At 34.3% G+C, this 20,767-nt stretch overlaps 2 protein-coding genes across 3 annotated transcripts; both read right to left on the bottom strand.

Annotated features, from left to right (window-relative positions):
- Positions 1-524: 524 nt before the first annotated feature.
- Positions 525-6,468, bottom strand: LOC111503434 (synaptic vesicle glycoprotein 2B). The gene is made up of 11 exons (XM_023157757.2): positions 6,311-6,468; positions 5,797-6,000; positions 5,471-5,633; positions 4,741-4,919; positions 4,495-4,679; positions 3,733-3,887; positions 3,014-3,161; positions 2,131-2,245; positions 1,862-2,021; positions 1,589-1,716; positions 525-710 (listed from the first exon to the last, which is right to left on the bottom strand). The coding sequence occupies exons 1-11, from the start codon at positions 6,390-6,392 to the stop codon at positions 655-657; spliced, it is 1,575 nt and encodes a 524-aa protein (XP_023013525.2). The 5' UTR covers positions 6,393-6,468; the 3' UTR covers positions 525-654.
- Positions 6,469-7,222: 754 nt separating this feature from the next.
- Positions 7,223-16,157, bottom strand: LOC111518132 (synaptic vesicle glycoprotein 2B). 2 transcript variants are annotated; one of them, XM_074184968.1, is made up of 11 exons: positions 16,032-16,157; positions 12,779-12,832; positions 11,475-11,636; positions 11,221-11,383; positions 10,593-10,714; positions 9,125-9,366; positions 8,830-9,011; positions 8,500-8,765; positions 8,106-8,265; positions 7,756-7,883; positions 7,223-7,576 (listed from the first exon to the last, which is right to left on the bottom strand). In XM_074184968.1, the coding sequence occupies exons 2-11, from the start codon at positions 12,825-12,827 to the stop codon at positions 7,518-7,520; spliced, it is 1,533 nt and encodes a 510-aa protein (XP_074041069.1). In that variant the 5' UTR covers positions 12,828-12,832; positions 16,032-16,157; the 3' UTR covers positions 7,223-7,517. The 2 variants fall into 2 exon arrangements, with proteins under 2 accessions (XP_074041069.1, XP_074041068.1); XM_074184967.1 differs by lacking the exon at positions 16,032-16,157 and adding an exon at positions 12,976-14,084.
- Between the last annotated feature and the right edge of the window lie 4,610 nt (positions 16,158-20,767).

Genomic DNA, 20,767 nt, shown 5'->3' with positions numbered 1-20,767 from the left:
CCAAATTGATTTTTGGACTTTTTTTGATGTTTTCGTTAGTTACCAAGTCCTAATAATGTTTATCGAGCCAAGCTCCGGCTTCAACAGTATTTTTTACGCTAAAAGCAATGCTTTATTATCACACGGAATTCCTTTTTATCAATTTTCTCCAAACTAACAAAAGTTGCTTCGCTCAAAATGTTCTATCCCATAAACTAATAGTCCGATAGCTGTGAGATTTGTACACGTGTCTTTTGAAGGTAAGGGTTAACTGAAAATCATACGGATTCAATTCTAGTAGCGCCATTCGTGTGTTAGTCTACGATTTTTTCAGCGCAGGTAATATATGTATGACAAATGTATGTAAACTTTTTACCTAAGTTCTTTCTGTATATTTTTTTGCACATACTTCTATAAGTGCTTTCCTATATTCATACTTTGGAAATTAATGCAAAAATTATGATTATAGTAGTTATAAATCAATTAATTGTATTCCAATTCGAGAAAGGATGACAGGCATGACAAAATGTGAAATAAAATGAAAGTTTAGAATGGTTCAATCGACTTTATAACATTCATATCATCAAGGTAAGGTTCTACTGATGTCGATCTTTTTTTTTCCTATTTTGGAAGTTCCTGGTGATCTTTCAATATTGCTGCTACTATCGAACGTTTCTAAACAAGAGCCTTATTCGTCAAGTTTGGATAAAAACACATCAAGATGGGAATCGCTGGAAAAAGCATTCATTGAAATTTAAATAAAGAAAAAATGGGAAAAAAGATATGGAAATATATGTAATGGAAACGTTTATGTTATTTCATATTACCACCCAACGTAAATCAATGTACATACATACGTATAGAGTCTTCCATTAGGCGTTTACAACTTTAAATTTAATTGAAACGAAGTGAAAGACCTCTTGATGCCATTATTTGTGGAAAATAACATCGTTCAAATGTCCGTCACGGCTTCGAAAGGTGAAACGCATCCAAAACGTTCAATTTTCCATGACTTTGGCGCATAAATCAGGCTGAATTTGACTGACGGCATGGGTTATGTTGACTTTGAGGACCGCTGCGCTTGGTGGCTCATTCGCATACACCCCACAAGAAAAAGTCCAACGGATTCAAATCCCACGATCTTGGTGGCCATAAGATGACCATGCTCGTGCAGAATATCAGAATATCCAATGTGGCATAAGCTCAGGTCAAAGGAAGTTGGTAATTATCGACCTATAGTACTCGCCGTTGACAGTTATGGCCTGACCAACGTCGTTCTCGAAGAAATATGGACTGATGAAACCGCCAGCCCAAAATCCACACCATACAGTGACTTTTTCTGATGCATTGGACGCTTTTGGATTGTTTACCTTCAGTTCCTAACACAGTTGAATTTTGTAAGGGTGCAGGCCAAAGTCACGACGCAAAATTCGCCAAGGCGGATTTCTTGTGAGCGACGCTAAATCTACTGCCTCAGATTATCCTGCACACTCTCACAGACTGAATCAATGACAACTGATTTGGCAGATGTAGATTCAACAAGATGGCGGTTATCAATCGTCAAAGTCCCTGTTGGAAGACCCTATATATAGAGTGAAAAAATAATTACTGAAAGCCAATCCGCCGCAGAAGATAAAAGGGTAAAGACATCCTGATGATATCAACTTGGAGAATATCATATTTCCTGTTATGGATCCTATACGGGCCATAGTGAGATGAAAAGAAAGAGCCGTTGTCCTGCAAAAAATAAAATAATGAACATTGTTGTACCTACTTGGGAATAGAAATTATTGGTATACTCTGCCATACTTGGTTGAACCGTCTTCGCTATTTTTTGTCATTTCTATTCATCATTTAACATTAATTTTTGATTGAAATATACCTGCAAGTCGTGGGAAATATTTCTAGGGTCATTGTCAGCACTGTATTTCCAGCCAGTTCAAAGAATCCAATGAATATCGAGAATAACGCAGTGATAGTTGTGGAGTTTTTCGCAAAATATATTCCTATGGCACAAGCTCCTGATATGCTCGTTGTTATTCCTGAAATTTAAAATCGTGTTTATGCGGACCGTAGAAAATCATAATTTGATTTAGAGAATATATAACTCAAGCTGAGGAAAACGCATACCAGAAAGCAGGGCAACATTACCTGCTAAAACTCTGTGTCCCAATAACCTCAAGAAAAATCCTGCAATAGTGAACTGTGCTATTTGTACACACCCGATAATTATGGCATTGATGTAGACTGACGAATTATCCAGATTCTGAAATAGGAATCAAAGTATTGAAAAATAAATGAACTCTATATGTACTGACTAGCGACTCGCCCAGCTCCGCACGGGTGCAATGCTGATAGTAAGTATGAATTCATCCACAGATAGAAATTGGTGAATAAATAAATATTGTTTGAGGAAAATGAGAAATCACCTTGTTCTTTGAACAGCAGAGTATATGTTTCGCAATACAGTAGCTTCTTCGAACAGATATGATGGATTATTTCTGTGTTGCAACCATTTTATGATGATAGTAATGATAAATTATAGTTACAATTCATGAAGAAGAAAAGAAGAGATGTAAATAAGTAGGTGAATCCCATAGAAAGTTGATACCTCGTACATGGGTTATGTAAAACACTGAAATGATTACAACTAAGGCTTAACACAGTGAGATGAATTTTTAAGAATGTACATGATCAATAACTATTATAAAATATACATGAGAACTGTTGAAACAGTCAACATTTAAAAAAAAAATTAAAATAGATATATTGGTGCACATTTGTTTTAAAAATCAATATTTTTGTGAATCATATCGCGATGGGTTGTTGCCCAATGCAGTGTTTCAGTTTTTTTCTTGAGAATAAGTATATAGGTAACATTTTTCAATTCGTGGAAAAACAAAATAATAGTTTTGGGGACCCAAAAAGTAGTTCCAAATAGGTATACACAACATAGAAATTTTGGGAGCCAGAAGAATTGTGACACAATATATTCCTATAATGTAAGTTTTTGGAATAAAAAGATCAAGCTCACCACATCGCAAGCTTCTGACGTTGTTGTGGTTTTTTCATTCAAAAAGTCGATGATATCACACATTCCTGAACTGGAACCATTATTGTACTGCTGATAGTCGTTGATGCTCTGAAGAAGTTGAGGAAACCACAGCTTCAAGGAATGGTTTCTATAAAATAAAAACCCCCGTTATTTCAATGTGTCTTCTTATTGTGTCTAAGTGCTATTTAAAATTTGTGTTCCATGAAAAAATAACCGAATTTATCTAGAATATAAACAACATTACATAGTTATAATATACATATACACAGGGCCGTCGTCATGGGGGGATGGAGGGGCCTCCCCCCTGCTTTTTCGACTTGGGAAAAGTTGGGACATTTTGGGCCATGAAAATAAAAAAAAAATTAATAAAAAAATTAAATAAAAATGAGAAAAAAAAGGAGAGGTAATAAGGAAAGGGAAAGAACCAGGAGAAGGTTGGGATTTCCCAACATGCATAAATTGATTTGTTGCGATTTCAGAACATTTTCGTCTCACCATAATAGTTGCTTCCTGACCCTAAAAAACTGTCAATCTTCCACTTTGGCTAGCAGGAAATTCTCTGAGAAACGTGTTACAAAAACGATTTCGAGTATATCATAAATAATATAATCGGATTTTCTTGACTTCATGCTTATATTTTATAGAATGTGACTTCTAGAATCATTGATTCTTTTGAAATTTCATGACTATATTCTTACCCCATCAATATAAAGCATGCAGTAATACACACAAGTATCAGTTTGTAGAGATATGGTGGTGTGATCAGAGGCTTCAAAGCCTGAAAACTATTCTTGATCTTCTCGACAGACTTTCTCCTTGTCATATGACTTCTTTCATCCACAAGCTGTTTGATCTAAGGAAATAAAGACCAATTTTCAATTAGTATCGCTTTTCTTTCAGATAGCAATCATGATTTCATTACTTTCACCAATAACTGTTTAATTTTTGAAATAAGAAATACTCAAAGAAATATGAAGTTGATCAAAGAAAAATCAAATGGTCATATGGTATCTGCTTACAGAGATTCTTGATTCTTTCATAAGCGCTTCCTATCTTTGAATTTGAATAAAACAAAATGTATGTGAGATATCTTCGGCTATTTGATGGTGAGCTTGGATAGGTGGTCTGTCTCGTTGAAGTGAGAACAATTTGAATTTCCCGCTGTACACGCGGTAGCTTCTGATTGGTCGACTGGGTGATGACGAGAAGTGGAGGAGTGGGGTGTAGGAGTGGCCTGAAGTGAGGCCACTCCTACTAAAGTTCTAGTCACTAGTATTATAAATCTTCAACAGACGGCACACGAATGTAAAATTCATCTCAATTAACATAAAAAAGTTTGAGGTCTCAAACAAACAATATAATAAAGTTTAAGGTCTCAAAAAAACGTCATTAATATTAATTTCTACACCAGAGTTTCCAAACAGTGCATCACAAATAATGAAATGTTAGACTATACGTACTGGATATGATTCTACAGATTTTCCGGTATTCATGCTGTAAGCCATTCTAAAAACCCTCAGAGCTTCTTCATTCCTTCCACTGGTCATCAAAAATTTGGGACTCTCCGGGGCAAAATAAGACGTCGAAGCACAAATTAACGGAGCCAATATCGTGGCGAGAATAAATACATTCCAGGAGTGGATGTCTAAAACAGAATAATAAACGTTATTTCCAGATATCCTGATAAAAAAATCTTTGTTCCGCACCTAAGACACCAAACAGTCGAAAATATATGCTTTGGGGGAGAATGCCCCAGGCTAATAGGGGTACAACCACATTCCCAAATGCTATAGCAGTACCTCGTATAAGTTGCACCACGCCCCTGTATTTGGAAGAATGCCATTCGGTGAGGTACGAAGTGAATGCAGAGAAACCCCCATTAAAACTGGAAAGACATGTATCCGGATGTTAGAAATAACAGATTATGAGTAGGACGCGCAGTTATAATATAAAGATAGAAGACCATACTGGTGAGAAACTCACGAAGCTGTTACAGGTTTTTTTGTACACTTTACTTTACAGACCAAGAAAAATGTTAGTTGACATCAGACCATAGCAACCCCATTTTTGACGGCATTTTCAATAATTTGGTAGCTGCAAAGGTTTCTTCGTTGTGTTGAATTCAAAAGAGATCCTTGAAAATAACTAAGTTAGCCAAGAAGACTCGTAAATCTTGATGTGAAGTCCTTCAACATCAATGGCCTGAGAGAAAAAAGCAATTCAGATCATCTAGATTCTAGACTAGACGAAGCTATTGCTGAATATTTCAAAACCACAGCAAAATTTTCATACGAAAATACAACATTTAATGATAAATTTTTTTGTTCAATGAGCTTTACACCAATGTTCCATATTCAGGGATTTCAGGAAAGTATAATGATTGTTTTTTTCCAAATTTTACACTGTTTATGGACTTGTAGAATTGTGGTTGCTTACCAAAATCCGCTGAAGAATTTTGCTGCCATCAACATAGGAAAAGTCTGAGATAAAGACGCCAGAATGGTGAAGAAAGCTTGCAGAGTATGTCCAATAATTATCATTTTTCTTCTTCCAAAAAAATCGCATAGGTATCCAGAGACAAAACCACTTGATATCATTCCTGAAAAAAGCAGAAGGCAGAAATTTAGTTCCAATTCAAAGTTATCAGTTGAATACACTAGCACTCCATGAATCTACAAGATGTAATTGGGTCTTTTGTTTTTACCAATTCCAAAAAAAAAAATGTGGGTCTCCAGTTTTGGACTCGACTTAATTCTACTTACCTGCGAAAGCAATAGCGTTGAGCATTCCTTTATCTTCCAGTGTTAAATGCAGATCACACTGAGCTATTGGAATCACAAAGGATAACGTCATTTGCTCAAAAGCCTGTGATAACGAAGTTGGGACGCTGATCAACAGCAATATCAAGTTGAACTTTCCAAATCCTGTTGCTTCGACGGCAGTTTCGAAGTCGGCCAATTCATCCACTTCAATAAAAGTATTCTTAGTTAGTTTGTTTTTCAAAGAGAAGACAGAAGAAGGAGGAGCAGATAGTTGTTGGTTCACGGAATAGGTGTGAGCCAAAATAAACCCTTGCGGATTGCGATGGAGGGTCGAATAGACCCACTCACTTTGGACCTAATCTAACCTAGTTTTTCAAATCCCCAACAAAGGATAGTCTTTTTGAAAGATTATTGTAGCATTCCTAGTTATTTGATAAACTGACTCGATTTTCAATAAATTTATTGTTAGTACATCGAAACCTCAGTTTTAAATGTTTCTCATATTTATACTCACTTTTTGAAGCATCTTGCGATTTTCTCAAATCTTCCACCCTTTTTTCATCAAGACTAGTTGTTGCTACACTGGATTTTTTCATTTCTTTGGTGTTTTGAATTGATGCATCGTCTAGTCAGAATCATCAACTGATATTTTAGAAGAATATACAATGATTTTGGTACAGCATTTGCAAATCTTATCACTATTCAAACGTTTGTGTTATTGTGATACATTAAATCATTAAGCTTCTGTCCAACAGTCGACGTGGGGGAAAATAAGAGACCGTAACTTTTGTTCTGGTGTCGGTAAAATGTTTTCAATGGATACTGAAGTTACAAACTAGTGCGAACATTGAACTATCAAGAATGGGACACGTTTCATAGATCTTATACCACATTTTTTTATTTCTAAACTTTCTGAGGCATCTAAACTTGTCCTGTATCGGACTCGAAAGTTTCAACATTCCTCGCCCATTTCACTGGCTTCACTGGTCTATCGAATATCTGAAAGATGTTCCTTTGTAGCGAGCTATTACAGTCCGCTTACAACTATTACAGTCCGCTTACAGCTGATTTCGTAACACTTATTGTCATGTACTAGCAGTTTTGAAAGTCACTTTTCAAATCGAACTCAAATTTGAATAGTACATGGAGGTTTTTTCAGATTTGTTATAATGCCCACCCATATAGTGGAGCTGAATATTATGAATTTTTGAATATCAAGAGAAAGCTCCTCGTCGAGATTGTGGAATAAAAGATTTCTATTGACCTGTGATCGTTATATGAATAACATTCCAAAAGTCTTCAATTTAACTTTTCGAAAACCAATTTTTCATATAGTTCTAAGTTTAAAATAAGTTATAGTATTTTTAGGGAGGTTCATTAATGTTCAGGAAACTGGAAACAGGTTTTGAGGACAAATAAAAAAAAATTCGAAAGTATATATATATATTTCTTTCATTGAATTGTATACAATATTCAACTATTCGTACTCTTTTAGGGGTTTACAACTAATCCGAAAACGAGTTCTTGAAATCTTCACCATAAACACACTCTCAAATTTTCTAGCGAGAGAAAGAGAGAGAGAGAAGTAAGTCGTCAGTACATTCAACCATCTGGCTGCAGTGTCATAAGCTCATCATCTTCGTTTTCTTTTTCTAACATATTGTCACGGCTGTAACAGTTCCTTTGCGTTTATTTCAAGGCCCTTCATTCTTCTGTCATCCTCAATGTATAACAATGTAATTTTCCGTACGAGGAATAGCAAGACAAAGCAAGCCGCTAGCTGTAAAAAGATATCAATGATGACGTAGTGTTCATTTCATTTGTGGAAAAGTAAGCAATGGCATTTTGAAATCAACAACTATAGCAATATAGACTATATTCATAGACTTTTTGTGACTAGTGATCTGTTTTGCACTCAGATTGTAACTTTGCAAACTCTGTTCATTTTGGTGAACTTACCAAACAACAAAAGTCCAAAGAGATATATAGGAATCAAACAGTTGATATCGATGAGAATCCCAAATATAATGTTTCCCAAAATTGCTCCTAGTCTGCCAGACATTGCAGTAATGGCCAACGCTATAGCCCTGAAAAACAAAACATAACCCTTAAGTATATAACAATAAAAAATTGTTCATGTTTCTATTTCTTTGAATTTAGTTGAAAACTATGTATGTAAAAACCAATTTAAAAATATTCTTCTTGCCTCAATTTCACTTCTTGCTACTGTCTGAGAAGCATCTTATGTAAAGCAAACTCTGCAAAGTGGTCAAATATATGAACACAAAATCATGGAACCAGAAACTCACCTCAGATTAGTTGGAAATAGATCCACCACAACACAAAAAAGGACTGATTCAAGAATACTAGTGAGTGCTTCAAAGAAACAAGACAGTACCAACGTTTGCCAAGTGCTGCGTACCCAAATTAGTGACAACGTTGCTAGACCAGACGTCATCAGACAGAATACTGAAAAACAAACAGTTGATGAAATTTGGCGCAGTCAGTAGGATATATTCTTATCTAGTGAATTCATAAACAAAGCTCAGTAGATTGGTCGTTGTAACAAGGTCTTCTAAGGAAATATATTGTTCTTCAACGACTTTTCTATTTGAATTGAATATGGAACAGTAATAATATGTATCCATGGTTTTTCCTGTCGAAATTGTAACCGGAACTTCGATAAATTTGTATCACACATACCTAGTACAGATATTTTGCCAACCTTCTTCATGAAATAACTCAACGATACTGAAGTAGGAATGCAGCTCAATCCTATGATGAACGTATCGAGAAATACTCTGAAATCGATAGAAGGATCACAGGGGAGGAAGCTGAAAAATATGTTGTTCCTAGTTGCGTTGTTTTGGAACACTTCCACAATCCCAGCAGTGAGGTTGGGGTGCTGGACTTCAAATTCATAAAATCTGCTGAAGATTTCAGGAAACCACATGATCAACGTGTAATAACTGAAAAAAAAAGATACATTTTCTCTGATTCCTCCTCGAAAATGAAAACAGTCATTGGACTCACCTCATCATTAACCCAAAGTCAGCAAAACTAGTGATAGCCAAATACCTTAAGTACGGTTGGGAAAATAATACTTTCAACGAGTTTAATACTGCAGAACATTTATTCTTTATCTTTCGTACCAATGTACATCTTTTGGTCTTCACCACATTGTTGTTCTCAAGCTCCCCTTCCAAAGTTAATACCTGCAGCAACAAAAATTATCGTTATTATTGTCATTCAACAGCAAAAACACTCAGTTTCTGCCGAGTGGATAGTTGAAAACTCCTCGACTAAGCAGTCAAAAAGTATAACTCACTGGGTAAATACAACTAGGATTCCTAGTGTTCCACACATACATTTTCTGGAACACTTGTCTGGCCTCTTCGAATTTTTCTTTCGACATCAAGTACTTGGGTGTTTCCGGCAGAAACCACAGCATCGCAGCACTCAGTAAACTGGGGATGCCGCAGATCAGAACGAAAATCCTCCATGGACTGAAGTTTGCTTGGTAGCAGAATGATTTGTGAACAGGTACACTCAGGAGGGACCACGCGAAAGCTAAAATTTGTTAAAAAATTCAATCATAAGCTTCTCATTGCTATTTCGAGATATTTGGAGCTTTAGGGAAATGCATGTGAGCTCTTGAAGACTTATTTGACAAGAACTCAAAGATAGACGTTCATCTGAAAATATTCCATCAAGTGGAGTGCCACAGGGGTCGATTCTTGGCACACTACTATTCAGTATTCATACGTAAGAATGATTAAATGTTTCAGAGACAATAGTATTCACTAATATGCTGATAGTACCTAACTTTATTATAGTTTTCCACTTGGAGAAGTAGAAAATGCTTGTGGTATACGTATTTTATAATAAATCAATACTATTTTTTCATTTTTGTTATAATATTTTTGAATTTTCAGCTGAATAGAATATTTTTTTATACAAAAGTTACATAAAAACAACAATAAAAATTAATTGGCGCTCCGGGGCGACTTCATTGATTCCAGTGGCGCATTTGCTTTTTCAGCTTCAGGAAAACCCGGAAAAACCTGCAGCACCACATTATCTGAAGATCTTGATCTATCAATGTCCTCTCCCTCATAAAACAAAATGTAAGGTGTCTCCAGAGGCTCCAATAAATTTAATACATCGCCAGAACACTTCATGACAGTCCGTTTCGTCTTCGACCAAGGCGTAATAATGACCAAATTCAACGCCAGAACCACAGTGAACAATGACTGCATGAATATTATAATAGTGGTCGGCTATATAGAAGTGTTCATCTTTTTTTAACCTTCGTAAGAGTTTGGTGCTTACTTCAGAGGTTGAGCTATGTTTGAAGATCATCAGTGTTATTATTAGATTGACTGGTGCCTCAGCTATACTTGTTTCCTTATAACAGTCAGTTAGTTTGGCAATACAGTCGATCATCACTATTATTGCAACATATGAAAATCATTATTTCATCATGAATGAGAGTAAATCGGACATAACTGTTGTTGGTTCAAGGAAGAAGATAGAAGTTATAAAATCCCATATGAATATTGAAACAGTATTTCTCCACAGTTGATGTATTGAATAATCAATCTTGGAGTGATTATGAAGATTCACTCGATCTTTCGAACAAATATCAATTAATTATTTCAACGTGCACAGGTAATAGACGTATTCTGGAAAATCAAAAGGGCGTTTTGGGAGTGATTGATTTTATGGCCCAAACATGACAATGGTGCGTTTTTTTTTCTAGAACCTTTTTTGTTTTTCAAATATCTTCAACTCACCCGGTAAGACCACAATTCCGAAATTCCAAAAAATTTCCAGTTTGCCCAACATTGCGTCTCTGTTTTTCACCGATAAAAATTCTCCCAAGTACGAGAAAATAATATTAGTTGCTCCAATGATTCTGAAAAGAAAAAAATCTGTAGAAAGTTGAATATAGTCATGTCAATCATCGTTACTGTACAATCTGTCAACTCACAATTGTTGTAGGGTTTACTTGAATAAATTGAGTTGAGGCAAGATGCAAGTAAGTTTCAAGTCAGAAAAGAAATCAGCATGGCTGAAAGCTTTGATGTTCAAACAAGGCGAGGTTGTATTTGTAAAAATAAACCAACGCTATCAGATATCAGAAAACTATACTGTTTCAAATGTTGTTTTTAGTGAGCTTGGGTCATTTTCACTATAAATTTTCGTAACTCTTAGTAAAATTTTGTGACAGTCTGTGAAATACTCTGCATGTACAGAAATAAGGCAAATCTTGATTTTTGTCAAGAAAATATGTATTTATTCATCAATTTCTATTTTGTCCCCTTAAAGTAGACCCCCAACTTGTATGCGTCTCCAACAAAATGAACATGCTGAACAGCTGAAATATTATTCCGCAGAATTAAATTTCTTACATCAACTCACCCGAAACCGTTGAAAAATCTGCAAATGAGGAACAAATGAAAACTCATAGCTAGCGAAGAGGTAATTGCTGCTGAGAAGTCTACAAGAAGAGAGAGGATCAGCGCCAGTTTTCTACCTCTGCTGTCTGCAATGGCACCCCAAACGGCACAGCCCAGTACCATTCCTGGAAATGAAGAGAATACTCATTAAAATAACTACCGATATATGAGGAGACTTCCTTAGGTTTCAGTACTGTAATTTTATTCTAGGCTCACCGATTAGAGGAGTTGCTGATAATTTTCCTTTGTCCATTGAAGATAAGTTGAAATCACACTCTGCTGATGGCAAAACGAAAGACAAAGTTGTAGTACTGATGGCACATGTAGCGTAGACTGTTCCGCATACTGCTAACAATAATTTCTGAAACCTTCCGTTTTCTGAAACCAATAAAAACGTTTCAGCCAAAGGAAAAGAAATACGGACGAGTTAATGAACGAATAGATTTTTTTCTGTAAACATTATGCAATTTGCCCATTGTTGTACACAAAAACAGTTCTTTTCTTTCAAGTTATCATCAGACACAAACTATTTTATCAAAAATCAATATTATTTGAAGTTAGGTACTTCTTACATGGTCAAAAGAAATAAAATTTGCAACACTTGCGGCAAAATTCCAATGGATCCATGTGGATTTTGTAGAAAAACACACATTCAATATAGAAAAGCATTCTCAGAGTCTTCTAACGCGCATATAGTGGCCATAAACATATTTGTCATAATCTATTCACTTGCAGTTAATGATTAGTGATTCATTCATCAATATTCAACAATAATACGTGACATTTTGACAGGTAAATACAAGATCACAAAGAAGTAAATCTCTTGTGTGTGGTTTCACAATATTTGATTATTACAAAATTGAATGGTAGTGACAAATTGATTAGTTGCATTGTATAACAGAAAGTTGAGCTCTTATATACAATGATATTATGAGTATACAAAAGGATTTTCAAAAAAGCAATAGCAGGTACAGTTAGTATGCAGAAAAAAAATTAGAAACAAAAGATTTATAGTGACTATGAAAAAACGATCCAACCCAATACATTATTTTATAAAGTGTAGTGAGTTCCATCGTTAAAAATTTGCTTAATATCAGAGTCGCAATCAACATGATATTTTGTAACAATTTATTTCGAACAGAATAAACTGATTGGAAAACAGACAGGCTCAAGCCAATCTTTTTAAATGCTAGAAATTGTAACGGAATTCTGCCGAAAGCTTTCGGCAAACCTAAAAAGAGTCACTGTCTTGTCAAAGTGGGTAAAAATATAATAAATACTATGAAGCAGATTCAATTCACATTGTTCTTTCTGAAACTAATAATTTTTTTCGAACAATTTCAAAATGAGACATTCACCAACAACCATCTGCTTCAATTGTACTGCCTTCCTGACGCGAAAAAAATATAAAAATGTTTTTGAATCCTCCTTTAAAACAACATGCAAGAAAACTGATTCGTCAAGTACGACATTAGATTCCAGAAGTAAAATTAGAACAATTAAGGCATCAAAATACTCACTTGCGAAATGCACTGCCGTTTCAAAATCTGCCGCAGGTGTGTTTTCCATGAGATCTGTAACATTTTCGAGATAAGTACATTTATGGAAATTAACTTACTGCAAAAAAATTATAAACTTTCGCAATGGTTTATATTTGCCACTTTTGTTTTCGAAGGGAAATTTGTAATTATATCACGAAAGTGTCAAAAATTATTACCGTTTTCTTCATCATCTTGTATAATGAGAGAAGGTGACCGTTTCATTCCACTCAGGATCATGTTTACCCACTGAGGCTAATGTTTGATCTAGGTATGTCCCGGACCCAATTAATATTCGTTATCTATAGTTTATTATAATCAAAACATTGCATATGCATCAGCAATGTCAATAAGGCTGTGCCATAGAGCCAAAGGAATAATTTTCAAGACTGTAAACACTACGTGATTAATCTCTTGTAACTGCTATAAGTTGATAATATGTCTTATTGGAAAAAAACCCTGATGGAATAATACAAGTTTATCGTATGATGTTTTCATAGCTGTGATTAGATCCGAATCCTGCATAAAAATAATTGGAGCAAAACTTCAAATTGATTGAATTGAAGGGGGTATATTTTTGGGAGAGATTAATTTTTTGATGTCTTCAATTTCATTGAATTTAGGGTTTTGGACATGGGAAGCTGAGTTGAACAACTGAAATATAGTGCCTATTTTATAGAGTAGTTTCTTCACCTCCAAGAGAAAAATTTAACTGAATTACATTAAATATTGTCCTCATTTATAACATAGACACCTCTGCTAGGTACCTGAGTCTTAAATGTCCTGAGTTAATTTAACAATATTGCCCTATCTGACAGGTCAGGTAAATCTGATAATGAAATATTATTTCAAAAAGTTATATAGTATACTATAAGGTATCGGCACACCATCGTTATTCACAATATTATTATGTTTACTTATTTCTACACCCTCATAGGCATCGAGATGCCTGTTGTTGTTAACTTGTCTAACTAATCTTGATGAACTAAAGTCTATGGAATGGTTTTGTTGCAAAATATGATGATCTTCCATATTTTAGGTGTATCAAGTGTTCCTTGTATCTTATTTTAATTGATAGTTTAGTCTGTCCTTGATATTTTACACCGCAATCCCAGAACTCTCCGAATTTTCGACTTTGTTCATTGGATTTCCTAGAAAGCTCTGTAATGTTCTTCGTATATTGGTGGTATGGAACTGAGATATATTTGTCTTGGTTGTCGTCTTTTCTAAAAGCCGAGATTTCGTTCATTCTCAACCTAAACTTCTTCTTCCTTATGATATCTACAATACCCGTCAATAAGGCAACGCAATATGCCCTTTTGAAATGTCTGGCAATAAGCCAATCAATTATCAAGTCTACTCTGATGAAATTACTGACCCACTAATTGAAACACATTCATTATCTAATGTGAGTGAAGTGAATCAAATCTTCTGAATAATTGATAGTTTAATTCATAGTCGAATTGAGATACTGTTAGCTGTTGGAAATAGTGCACAAAAATTGATTTTCTCCAATGATGAAGTAAATTGAGGTATATGACTGATTTTCAAAAATAAGTTTTTGGACATTCAATAACAAGAATAATATAACACGAAGTAAATAAAAGAAACCTTTATTTCATGTTATATTATAAGTTTCACTAGTTCATCAAAACAAATTTAATTGAATAATTACTTATCTGAAATCATTAGTTATCAAAAAAATAAATATACAGATCTATTCAACAGGAAGGTTAAAGTAAGTGCTGAAGTATTAAATTTCAGAAAGAAAACATTCTCAATTTCATAAGATACTTATGATTCCTACTATATACAAAATGGCTTGTGAGTTCGATGTCCAAATGAAAAATTCATTTGTCATACACGAATATTTTCCAAATGATCTAATTATGATGTCAGTATGGAAATAGTCACATAAATCATTCCTGAATTTCAGAAATGATGTGTGTGTTCCTAGAGAGAAAATTGATAATACCAACATATCAGTTTTTGTTGATGACAAAATTATTTCTTATTAAAAAACTACCAGTAAATAAAATAGACAGAAATAGTTTACATGATACATATCTGGTGTACTGTTAGTCAAAGTAGTTTGAAACCACTGAAAACGTTGCGAAACAATCTAATGAAATGTAAATACAAATGATCCCACCTGGAACTGACCATGCCAAAATAAATACACTCTTCATTGAATGAAAATTGATTTATTTATACATGGAATGTTAACTGACCATAAAAATTCTGAAATAATACTTAAAATTGAAAATATCTATCATTATAATATTGATCCAACAGATCAATATAAATCAAAGTAGTTTCATCTATAATTGGCTACCAAACACAGTAAAAAATACAATTTTCCTGAAAAAATTCAAAAGCATATTGACAAAAACTTCAGAGAGGTGAACTCTTACTATATGAGTATGATAAAAAGATATGTTTGTTTCACTATTTTGTAACTGAGTATTTTAGACTACCTAACTTTCATTTTTTGTCATATTTGTTAAGTATTGTTATATTTATTATGTCTATTTAGATATTTATTTATTTATTTACGGCAATGCTTATTTTTTACAAGATAATCAACAAGTTCACACTGTATTCTAAGCTAGGTTTAAGGAAAAAATATATAAAATGTTTCCAAAAAAGAGTTAAAAAATTCTGAATCTACATTGTATGTATTTGCAAGTCTCAAAATTCTACCTACAGATTAATTCCGGCCATAGTTGGTGCGACAAAAGAGTCTGAATTTCTTGTTCTCCTTGGATTCACATTTAAAGTTGTTAGTTCGACAAGTTCCGGGGAATTGATGCTACCATTGATTATTTATTTTATGAAATAGTGTAAGATATGATTCTAATCTTCTATGTGCCAGAGTATTCAAGTTAAGAATGTCCAATGTAATTTTATAGTCATATTCACCAATATGATATCCCAGTTTATATGCAGAGTACATTAAAAACTTATTTTCAACACTTTCAAGCATATCAATATCCACATGATAAGAAGGGCACCAAATTGTGGAATTGTATTCGATTATTAATCTAACAATTGAACAATATATAATTTTTATTGAAGTGAGAGATAATTCATTTGCAGATCTAAGAATGAAACCCAACATTTTAAGCGCTTCAGAAGTAATATTTGCAATATGCGAAATTAATAGAAAACTAGTTGAGTTGCATAGGAAAAAATCGAATATCTTTTCCCGAAGAACAGCATTCAAATGTCTCACCACAATTTCAATGGCGCTGAAAAACTGATATCACAAAAACTTGAAAAATATAATCGGCACTTCGTGTTTTTTTTTCGAGAATCGCTGAAAATGTACTAAGTCCCATCTTAAATGCATTCTGCCTATCGGAGGTTCATCTGTCGGGGTCACTTATTACTTGGCGACTGCATTTTTTGTTGTATATGTTTCTGTAATTTCGTGAAGCGAATCAAAACAAACAAATCAACAATTTCATTCACAGTTACAATACTTATAATTTCCGTACGCACTAGTAATTTGCCTGACGAATACATCATTCAAATGACTCGTGATTATAGGGTTAATATATTTTTGAAATCAACACTGACGTTCAGAAACCCCTTCTTTAATTATTTATTTATATTATGGTTTTTAAAATTTACCATCTGTGCTATTCCTCTGTCAAACATTCAACTATTTTTATGCACATTAATACAGGTTTGAATATACTGTGTCGAATACCACAAAAATTGGAAAAAAACGCAAAAATTATCAAATTGGATACAGAAACGAACTGAAATTAAATTGTGTGAAAGCTTTTTCCGGGTTTTTTTGGCCGTGTTCTGCAGGTTTCGATGCCTGACGTCGTCTACTACTGCATCTGAGTTTTTTCATTGCACCACCGTATAATTTGGATCATTCCAAACCGAATTAATAATTGCATCCCTCAAATATCAATTACTTGATTCTTTTTATATAGTTCAACTTCTCTTCCTTTCTAAAAGTGGAAGTAAAAGTGTATCCACTGAAATTTTTCTACTCCTTCTCCTGATGATGCCAATTTGATTACTATGACGTGAATCGGGTGTTGTATTGTGATGTTTTGGCTTGTTCCTTCTCTTCAGTTACTCCGTAACATTCAGAATTCGGCTTGCATCCATGAGTTTATGGATATCTTTATACATGCTTTCGCTACCCCGCAGAAGGGTTCTGGGCTGATCATAGCCTAGATGCTCCTTCACAGGCTAGAACATCGACCTCTTCATTGCCCTTGTGACCTCATATCCGGGTACCCAAGCTAGAGTGACCCTACTTTGGGTACTTAGCTATACTAACTGCTTATATTATTTCTGAAATCATCCAATAATATTTTGGCCTCTTCTAGAAATGCGATACTTTTTTTATAACTCCTTGATCTTTTTCAGTAGCTGAATCGCCCTTCAATAACTTCATCTAGTTACGGAAAAAGCTACTTTTATTCTCATTTCCTTTTTCTTTTGAAACTGTCCTAATATTGATATGGCTGGCCTGTTGATTTTTTTTTATTTCTGCAGAAATGACTTTTATCTGTGCCTTTGAGATGATCTCAAGTAAATATTTATACTTTAGTAGGCGCGATGATACATTACTAAAAAAAATCATGCACCATGTAACTGCCATGGTACTCTTGGACTACAGTAAAGTATTCGATACATTAGACCACAATATTCTGTGTAGGAAAATGTCATTTCTCGGATTTAGTGAAGGGACTGTAGATCTATTGAAAAGTTACCTCAGAAATCGGACTAAGTCAGTATGTCTTGATGGAAAGTGTTCTAGTGCTTTACCTGTCTACTATGAAGTACCTCAGGGCTCTATCCTTGGCCCCATTCTGTTCTCTATATATGCCTTCTATAAAATAATTGATCATTGCACAGTTCATCATTATGCAGATGACACTCGGTTATATTATCGATTTTCTCCAAGTAACTGGCAGGTGGCAATGGAAAAAATCAACAGCGATCTACAAAAGTTACTGGATCTATCTATAGCCCATAACCTGAAATTGAATTCTAAAAAATCTCAGCTGATATTTTTTGGCCCGAAACACAAAAGATGGGAAATTCACTTTGTCTTAGCTCGTACAGTATCTAACGTAAACTCTATCAGAGTAGAGATATTATGACTTCCAAATTGAAGTTGAAACTTTGCGAAACCCTCATATTGTCTAGATTAGCATATTGCGATATAATCTACGGGCTTGCTTTGATACAAACTGATGTAAATCGCTTACAAAAAATACAAAACAATTGCATTCGTCTTTCTTATGGTGTGAGAAAATTCGACCATACATCCTCCAAGTTCGAGGAGTCAGGTTGGTTACCGATTGCTGAAACCTGGCAGTTCCATCTACTCGTCAATACACATAAATTCCTCATTTAGAAAAGCCAAATTATATTTATGAAAGATATAAAACTTTCAAATCTCAGAATAATTCGAGGACACGAAACCGTCACACGTTTATTATTCCAAAACACTCGACTGCCTACTTTTCTCGTAGTTTTATTTACAACTCTATCAAACAATATAACGCTCTGCCCAGTAAATTTAGGTACTACTCCATATATAATTTCAAGAAAAGTTGAAAACATATCTGAAGTCTTCTAGATAGATAATATATTTATGTTGTGCTTGCTCATATGGTTTTCCCTTTGTCTTAGTTTTGTGTATGTTTTGCTATATATTTTACCTTATTTAAGCTGAATAGATTTTTAATATTTACTTTGGAATTTATAACCTTTGTTTTTTTCTTACTTTCACAAAGACTTATGAACTTACCAATGTATAGTAGGTAATTATTTTTATATTTCTATATAATACATGCTATTCCCTAGGTTGTAAAACAGCCTCGGTTGAACTTGGCCCTTTTATTGATTTTTGTATCTACTTCTTCTTTATCAACAATGTATGTCAATGAATAAAGCCCATTTATTATTATTATTATCATTATGGATTATCTGAAAAACAAAACACATGAATATGTTTTTGTCACTCCTCATGTAGTAGTCCATATCCTGTCTAAATAAAATTTGATGAAAACATTAATTCAAAATGATTTGGTTAAAATTAAATTTGTTTGTGATCTATAAATAAACGACGATACTGAAACTGAGAAGAAAGTAGAAGTATTTTGATATGTACTCATCATTTTATTGCAATTGAACATTTGAGAACTTATATATAAACATGACCATCTAGGATCTTGGAAATGTTGGTAATAGTCATACTAAAATGGCCTACTACATCTCCAACCATCATCAGTAACCTTATTAGCAACGTTAAAACATTATTGGTGTTATGATAGTCGTCTCAAAAAGCTCAAGTACAGTGTTTCTTTGGGAAGGGATTTCCCAGGGATCCATACATTTCCCCATGTATTTCCCATCTATGTTAACGACATTGTCATTAATTTCACAGGGACAACTGTCTCACTTGTCTACCGACATTGGCTTATAATAGTAAAAGTAACATAAAGGCGTTCTAGAATAGAAATGGTTCTGGTTTTAGCTTCCTAAATAGCTAAGTTATCGAGCAGGAAAAATCAGTTTGAAGCTTCTGGGATATCTTCGGCATCGATAGTGATTGATTGCTCTGTATTTGATTCATTACTCTATATTTTCGTGAATCCCTTTGGTGTTTTCGTTCATCAAAGAGCTGTTGAAGCCTTGCAAATACTTTGAAAACGATTCGTTCAAAAAAGGGTTTTCCAACTTTCTGCGGAACAAGCGACCTTCCTTTCATGATTTTTTAATCCAACAGGATATTGGGATCTTCCAAAGAGAGAGAAGAATACAACATATTGAAAATCATCTCGTGCTAACGATATTGTAAGTAAAAATAGACATATATTTACAGACAATCATCAATACAACTAATAATAGACTGTATTAATGTGTGTCAATGTCTTCTTCGTATACCGTGCGTGTTGAAACGCAGCCTTTCAAGTGGAAATTGGTATTGGCTCTCCTCTCTTCCAGACAGCAGACGGTTCCGAGAGATTTTGTACAAACACTGTCTCCGTTTTTATCTCCTAGTGACGTCCTAAGAACTTTGTTATTTACCATTTCCGTCTATCGGAGATGGATTCGGAAAAACAAATATACTGAGAGTTTCTAAAACACACAGAGCAGACGGCTCTGGAACTGACACGCGTACGACAATAATATTAATCTCCCCGTATAACACAATACGTATCAAGGGCAAGTCATACATTTTCGGTAAAAATAATCAAATCAGTTTCGAAAGAATGTCATGCATTTTTTAGTTTGAAAAGAAAAATTCACACAGGTTCATTTTCTTTCCAAGTAAACAGGAAACATATAGAAATCATCCAAAGTTCTTGACTGTTTTAGTTTCGTCCGTTTTATTGTCATGTGTTTTTGTGTAGGATCTTCCAAGAGGAACTTCCGGACTTGATAATAATAATAATACATCTATCTCGTCTTGTGTTTGTAGATCTTTTGCTGGAAAAATCCTCACTTGTTTACTTTCTAGTAAATGTTCAAGAGGTAGCAAAAACGAATGACTAAGGTTCAAAATAAATGAACACTTCAATCTAGCAGACCACGATTAATATTCATGCAGTCATTGTTCACTGTGGTTCTGGCGTTGAATTTGGTTATTATTACGCCTTGGTCAAAGACGAAACGGACTGGTTTAAGTCCGATGATAGTCGTGTCACGTGTTTTGGCGATGTATTGAATTCATTGGAGCCTCTGGAGACACCCCACATTTTGTTTCATGAGAGAAAGGACATTGGCAGATCAAGATCTTCAGATGATGTGGTGCTCCAGGTTTTTCCGGGTTTTCTTGCAGCTGAAAAAGTAAATGCGCCACTGGAATCAGTGAAGTCGCCCCGGAGCTCCAATTCATTTTTATTGTATTATAATTTCATAATTTGTAATAAATTTGAGAAGTGTCATATGACACCCCAAAAGTTTGACGAGATGGACTGTCTT

This window comes from Leptinotarsa decemlineata, unplaced genomic scaffold, assembly GCF_025532065.1.
Source record: "Leptinotarsa decemlineata unplaced genomic scaffold, Ldec_3_MD MMD2_tig00026361_RagTag_RagTag, whole genome shotgun sequence".
Taxonomy (NCBI): Eukaryota; Metazoa; Arthropoda; class Insecta; order Coleoptera; family Chrysomelidae; genus Leptinotarsa; species Leptinotarsa decemlineata.
Note: the sequence above shows the minus strand (reverse complement) of the source record. Positions and strands in the feature narration are given on the sequence as shown.

Excerpts from the sequence above, each read along its gene's own strand:
- LOC111518132 (XM_074184967.1), bottom strand. The coding sequence starts at position 13,036 with ATGATCCTGAGTGGAATGAAACGGTCACCTTCTCTCATTATACAAGAT. Across the intron at positions 11,637-12,778 it reads AACGGCAGTGCATTTCGCAA|AAAACGGAAGGTTTCAGAAA; the intron begins GTGAGTATTTTG and ends TATTGGTTTCAG. Across the intron at positions 8,766-8,829 it reads GACTTTGGGTTAATGATGAG|TTATTACACGTTGATCATGT; the intron begins GTGAGTCCAATG and ends TTTTTTTTTCAG.
- LOC111503434 (XM_023157757.2), bottom strand. The coding sequence starts at position 6,392 with ATGAAAAAATCCAGTGTAGCAACAACTAGTCTTGATGAAAAAAGGGTG. Across the intron at positions 5,634-5,796 it reads CAACGCTATTGCTTTCGCAG|GAATGATATCAAGTGGTTTT; the intron begins GTAAGTAGAATT and ends TGCTTTTTTCAG. Across the intron at positions 2,246-3,013 it reads CGTCAGAAGCTTGCGATGTG|AATCTGGATAATTCGTCAGT; the intron begins GTGAGCTTGATC and ends TTCCTATTTCAG.